Below are 7,015 nucleotides of genomic sequence, written 5' to 3'. Positions count from 1 at the left end.
TAGAATGCCAGGGTGTGGTGGGGGTGGGAGATGACAAAGATTTTCTCTGCCGCTTGTTAACATTTTCTTTCTCTCTTTTGGTTATTAACATTATAAGGTTTACTTCTCAGTATCATTTGGTGGCTTTTTTTTTTTTTTTGGTGGTCAAATGAGTGAATCAACGTCTCGAGATCAATTCAAGCCTGATCAGGTTCCTGTCCTATGCTTGTTCTTAACCATTTATGAGAGGGTTTGAAACTCAGTTCTTCAGAAGACCGAGATACAGTATCTTACTGCAACACTTAATATGTCTTTTTTCCTTAAAATATTGTATAGCAAGCTTTGTTAGAAATTTGGGGTTTGAAAATGTAGGGTATAAAATAACAGTTGGATCATAGTGACCTGCTTCTAGTTGGCTGTGCTTCTTAAATTATAATGTTATTTGAGTATTATTATTGTTTTGTGTTATTTGAGACAATGTTTTGCTATGTAGCCCAGGCTGGCTTACAACTTAGCTTGATCCTACTGTCTGAAGTCTCCCAAGTGCTAGGATGATAAGCATATGCCACACTACCCAGCTAACAAGTCTTTATAACTGTTTGAATTTCTATCATTTTACTGAGGATTAAATTTACTCATGTGAATTATATTAAAATAAAATCATATATTATATATTATATAATATATGCATAGAGTTATAAATATCTATAATATATTAAAACTATTAAAAAGTTAATATATCAGAATATACATTATTAGCTGGGTCTCTAGGTCCTTCTTGATAACATTTATGGATGCTGTTTCAATTTAAGGGCAATGGAAAAGAAGACCGGGAACAGCAGCAGGACTCCCCAAAAGACAAAAAGGACAAAAAGAATGAAAAGGACTCAAAGAATGAAAAAGAAGAAAAAGACTTAAAGGACAAAAAGGATGAAAAGGACAGAAAAGAAAAGGACAGAAAGGAAGAAAAGGACAGAAAGGAAGAAAAGGACAAAAAGGACAGAAAGGACAAAAAGGACAGAAAGGACAAAAAGGACAAAAAGAACAGAAAGGAAGAAAAGGACAAAAAGGACAAAAAGGACTCAAAGAATGAAAAGGATGAAAAGGACAAAAAAGAGGAAGAGGACAAAAAGGAGGAAGAGGAGGAAGAGGAGGAAGAGTACGACATGGATGAAGAGGATGAAAAGGAGGTAGAGGCCCCCCGAGTAATCAGATAGTAGTATGACGGAGTAAGCTGGCTGCATTAACTTCCTTATAAAGAAGGGAAAGTGTAGATGGTCAAAATGAACCGGCAAGTGCAAAGTTCAGATTTAGGTTGGTTATTAAGCTGGTTGTTTTTCAGTTACTGGAAACTCACACAGGTAGGTAAATTATCTGTGAAGGGCTGTTTGTTACAAATTACAACACGGGCTGGCTGCTCTCTTAACATCAGAGCAGCGGCTCCCTTTAAAAATGCAAGGATCCTGCCTTTAGGGTGACTTTCTTATCATGCTAAAAATATAATCTCCACATTAGCTGCTTAGCTTTGCGTTTAAAAATGCAAGGTTACAAGATAAAGAATACTTTTTTGAAAGGAGGCAACTGAGATTAGCTACAGGGATTCACACTAAGTTGACTAGCACATATTTAAAAAGATCCTATTACTATATACTGGAGCAAAAGTATTAAATTCCACAATACCACCCTTATTCATAAAGTCAATCTTGAATTTGCTTTAACTCAGGTAAAGATGATAATTCTAGTACTTTTTGGAAGTGGCATTTTTAAAGGTCAAATATAACTATGAGATGGCCTAAATTATGTTCATAGAAAGTATTGTATAATTCGAGAATCAGTGTACAACTGGAATGGTATCTCAAGGGTATCATTTCATTGGCAATAAGAAGATATGTTTAGTGAATAGATTTGATAACATAAACACTGTAAACTGACGTGTGGTTTTTACTACGCTCTAGAAGTACAAAGGAATGGTTAGTAACTCTACAAAGTAACTCTCCTTTAATTGAAGGAAAGCCGGTACAGCTTTAAGGAAAAGCAATTCATTTTGAAACTGTGTTTCTTTTCTCCTTTCATAGCTATCATACCCACCAAGTGTTGTTGAATCAGAAACTGGCAAACAAGAAAACGCAAAGGATGATGTGAAACTCCAAGGTACAGAAGTAGCCTCTCTCCTGACACAACTGAATCTTAAAGTAACAGAACGGCATTCTTCAAGATTTTTTTATTTATTTATTAATCATTTTATTTGTTTACATTTCAAATGTTATTTCTCTTCCCGGTCTCCCCTCCACCCCTCCACGAAGGCTCCCACCCTTCCCCTTTGCCTCCAAGAGGGTGCTTCCCCCACCCCCCACACACTCCCTGCCTCCAGCATCTCCCTTCTCTGGGGCATCAAACCTGCACAAGACCAAGCCCCTCGCCTCCCACTGATGCCAGATGAGGCAGTCCTCCCATACATAAAAAAAGATCCTGAGAAGATCTTGTAGATCTAATTTAAGCAGTAGGTAAAGATGATTTCCTCACCCTCTACAAGTACTTTTGTGGCAACTTCATGACTATTTATTCTGTGCTAATTAATTAAAGAGAAATTTTAACTAAGAGCTAAAAAGGTTTCTAGCAGGCAACCTATTTAGCATAAAATATGAAAACTTCTATAATCTGGTTTGCTTATTGTTTTTGATCTTGTTTCTGCTTGATGATAAATTTATTTTTCATAACCCAAAGCTACTCATAGTCCCATCCTTTACCAAAATTTCACACGATTATGCAGATTGGAAGTTTACAAGATCAAAAAGGCAGCGAAATATACAAGACATCCATCCCTTCCACTATAGCCATTTCTAAATCCACATACTTACTGAAATTCTGTACCAACAGAAATATTTTACAATATTTAAAATTTAGAAATTTCATTATAAATTCCATCAATTCCAATTCCACCCAAACACTTGGATGTTTCAGTGTGTTTAGCTGGTTTAGGCTGAATTAAAATAATAATTATCGAAGCAATTTTGAACTGTAAAATCGTGTAGGTGATAGTCATAACTTCTGGATACTTTTCTGAATTATTTTTCCATTAGATGGACTGGGAGAAATTATTTAGTATTTGTTCTTATTAATATACATTATAATGTATACCCTTTAAGAATTAAAACTTTCCAATCTTCAGTTTGTCTTACTATTTTATATTTACTTTTATTTATGTGCATTATTTAGTTATCTCTGTGTGTATATGCACATGCAATCAGGTACCAAGAAGGTGTTGGATCCTCTGCAGCTGGAGGTACAGGTACCTGTGAGCCTTCCGATATGGGTGTTGGGAACTGAATCTGGTCCTCTGCAGGAGCCGCAAGCTTTAGTCACCACTGAGCACTTTATCCAGTCCCTGCCTCTTTTTTTTTTTTTTTTAAGTATCTTATAATGTGATTTTTATTTAATCACACATGTATCCTGGGAGCAACACTGTCTATCCATGCAGGGCAATTTCATTCAAACAAAACTCTTTTTTAAAGTTATATTTTGAAATTAGCTTGCTAACAGGCAGATTTTCATAAGGCTTTTTCACACATCCTTGGTTTTGATTAATTCACTTATTAATCCCTCTTCTTCTCCATTATCATGACCCCATCTGTTCTCAATTCTTTAATTCTCAATATTCTTCTTTTTTATTAAAAATTTTAATTAATGTGATTTTTATACAATATATTTTGATTGTACTTTCCTTCCACGGATTCTACCCACCTACACAACCCACACAACTTTATGCTCTCTCCCTCTCTCTCTCTCTTTCCCAAAAAAACAAAAAAACAAAAACAAAAAACAAAAAGAAGAAACAAAACCAGAACAATACATGCACAATGAAAATCAAAATAAACAAAAGGCCAATAAGACAAAAAATGCCAAACAAAAAGAGCACCAAGACACCATCAAGTTCATGCTGTGTTGGCAGCTGTTCCTGGGCACGGGGCTGCCCTGCAATGTGGGTGATGTGCCCAGGGACTGTCCACTGGAGGAAACTGACTTCCTTTTTGCCAGTGGGTGTCACTTGCATTTTGCTTCTTCTTTATGGGCTGCGCCCCGTGTCCACTACCCCCTCGCAATATTGCAACCTCCTCGCTTGGCTTGAACTCATTGCAGGCCCTGTGCATGCTGCCACCAACTCTGTGAGATCCCCTGGGCACCAGTCAGCCCTGTTGTGTCTGGAAGACGCTGTTTCCTTGGAGTCGTCCATCACCTCCAGCTCTTCCACGCCTGTTTTTCTCAGTGTTATTTCTACAGTTTCCAGCTTTATTTATTACTTCTTTATCTAGTGCGTGTTGATGGTACACACAGGGAGATCAGAGGGCAACTTGCAAGTGTTCAGTCTGTCCTCTCACCATGTGGGCTCCAGCGATAGAACTGGGGCTGTGAGCTGTCAGGCTTACCTGCAAGTGCCTTTGCTCGCTGAGCTGTCTGTCTTAGCAGTCCCTCTGTTTGGCTAACTTTGGAAGCCTCTGGCAAGTCTTTACCTGTTCTTCTTCACTTGATCATACTCCTTCACTGCCTGATTTTAACTTTCTCCTCCTTTCTTCCACCAGCAATAACCCAGAAGTACACTTTGTATTTTCCTTAATTACTTGAGCCAGCTTTAAACATTAACTTTTCATTTAAAACATGCCAGACAGGATTGTGATCAAGGAACTTGATTATAAATTCAATGAAGTATTTAATTAGTTTGTGGACAAATTGTACCTGCATGACTTCATATGTGAATTCTGCCAAGAAATTTATTGCTTCCCACCCCCTCCCAAAAAACTATAAATTGAGCCTTTGTGTACTTTCCTGTTCTGGAACTTTCTATTTCTTTTCTATGAGTAGTGGAGGGAAGTGTGTTCCATTTGTTGCTCTGTTCCTCTCAGCATATATGTTGGAAAATATCATGGTTGCTCTGTATGATATCAAACAAGACATAGTGCTCTTATTTACTCGATAATCAGTGATAGTAAACCTTATATTTAGAATCTTTCTTAACATAAATGTGTATATATAACACTATACACACATGCACACACATGAAGTGTGAAAAGGAGCTGTTATTACAGCTTCAACGTGTCAGAGGAAGTATCACCATCCTTGTTATATTCTTGTCAAAATTATACTATCTTGTCAACCAGCTACCAAAGTGTGTTCAGACTCTTTTCTCTGCATAGAAAATACTGTAGTTGAGTACTATGTCAATTCTCTATACCAGCCATTGTCTTTTTCAAGCTGTGAGATTAATTTTCATTCTAGAAATCCTTAAACATAACCTATCATTTGCCCAGCTCTGTTCTTATTCCGCAAGCTCAAAGATTAACAAAGCTCGGCAGGAAACTCCAAGTTCCTGCATCTACTGACTTCCAGTTCCAGTGCTGTTTGCTGGGATTGCTGGTCCTTTGTAAGCAATCACATCATGTTGAGAAGTGCTGATAGGAATGCCCGGGCAGCTGGGTTTCAGAAGGACCTGTGTTTGAAGAATAGCATATAGCTTGTCAAACAACTGCCAGGCCAGTTTCAGCAAACCAGTAGCCAGCCCCAAGGATGTTAAGTTACCAAAAGAATCTGTTGAGGCTTATGATAATAGAGATTATTTAATTCCCACTTATATCCTTAACTAGATTCCATATGAAGTATGCCAAGCAATGGGCTATGCATTAAGTGCAGGAAATTCAATATGTTACATTTGAAGTCTGGCCATTTCAAATTATGAGCAAGGGATTCTTCCATATGCCTCCCTAGAATTGAAAGTATTCATGCCTCAATAAGATATGAACAGAACTTAATGCTAATAAACTCATCTAACAACTTGGCCTTCACACTATCATTTTGGTAACTTTACTCTTTTTTCTTCTCATTTTCCATTTTTTCCAGTCATTTCCTTTTCTATATTTTTCTTGATCATCCCCCCTCCCTCTCCTATTTCTTAGTTCTTCTCTTCCTTCCCTGGTACTTTCTTTTACAGGGCAGGATACCAATAGTATTATAATACTGAATTAAGTAATATAGTTCAATTTTTATTTGTTTGTTTTTGAAATAAGATCTTTCTATGTAGCCCTGGCTGGCCTGAAACTTACTATGTTAACCAAGCTAGCTTGGAACACAGAGATCTGCCTGCCTCTGCCTCACAAATGGAATGCTCAGATTAAGGACATGTTGCTACTATACCCAGAAATATTTTCTTTAACCTTAAACAAGTTAGTATACATGAATGATTTTGCAAATTATAAAGAATTATGTAAGTGTAGTGTACTAGCTATATATAAGATAGAAATATACTTCATTTTCAAAAAAATAATAAAAAATTAAAATTGCTTTAAAAAGAAGTTGATTAGTGGCTGCGAAGGTTTGAACATTGGGGTAAGAGCCTGAAAGGTTCCTAATTCTAGGAAGAGTTTGGAAAATTGATCCTGAAAAACAACTCTAATGCTTCAAATAATACCCGGGACATAGTGAGAAATCAATCATTATTTACTGAGTGGCATATTAAGTGAAGCAGTCTACCTGGAAAATCGCAGACTACTGAGAAACCCATTTAAACTATATTCAATTAAGCATCTAAACTAACTTGCCCTTGGGGCACTTCCGCAACTTGTGATCCTTGAATTCCAAAGTCATCCAGGGAAAAGGCAGCTTCAGATAGACTCCTGATTTATTGCCCCTCCCACTGCTGCGCCTCCCTTCCTTTCCGTGATTTTTATGGCTCCAAAGGCGAAGTGTTTAACTAGGATTATTGCTTAGCAACCTAGAATGGCCTGCCACACTAGCAGGCTGCAATGAATAGAGAGAACATTCAAGCTTATTTTGTGGGTTTATTAATGAGCCATCGTAGGTGGGTAGGTATTAAGTTGATGTATATCTATAACACTACTCTTAAGCAAGAGAAAAACAAGTATATTAAAGCCTGCAGACCTAAAACAGTATTTGAAATAGTAAAGATAAAAAGATTATATACTAATAAGTATTGTATTTTAGTTTTGTTTTCTGTTGCTGTGGTAAGAATACCCGCTGTAAGAATGTG

General features: G+C 36.9%; 1 protein-coding gene across 4 annotated transcripts in view; it reads left to right on the top strand.

Moving 5' to 3' along the window:
• Positions 1-1,039: 1,039 nt before the first annotated feature.
• Positions 1,040-7,015, top strand: part of Efcab5 (EF-hand calcium binding domain 5) — a 107,095-nt gene continuing 101,119 nt past the window's right edge. For all 4 annotated transcript variants that reach the window (XM_031353341.1, XM_031353342.1, XM_031353339.1 and 1 more), the window contains exons 1-2: positions 1,040-1,169; positions 2,055-2,130. In XM_031353341.1, coding sequence (XP_031209201.1) covers positions 1,146-1,169; positions 2,055-2,130 — 100 coding nt within the window. In that variant the 5' untranslated portion in view covers positions 1,040-1,145. The remainder of the gene's footprint in view (positions 1,170-2,054; positions 2,131-7,015) is intronic.

Source organism: Mastomys coucha, unplaced genomic scaffold (assembly GCF_008632895.1).
Source record: "Mastomys coucha isolate ucsf_1 unplaced genomic scaffold, UCSF_Mcou_1 pScaffold5, whole genome shotgun sequence".
In the NCBI taxonomy this organism is placed as follows: domain Eukaryota; kingdom Metazoa; phylum Chordata; class Mammalia; order Rodentia; family Muridae; genus Mastomys; species Mastomys coucha.
This window is presented reverse-complemented; position numbering and strand designations above follow the sequence as displayed.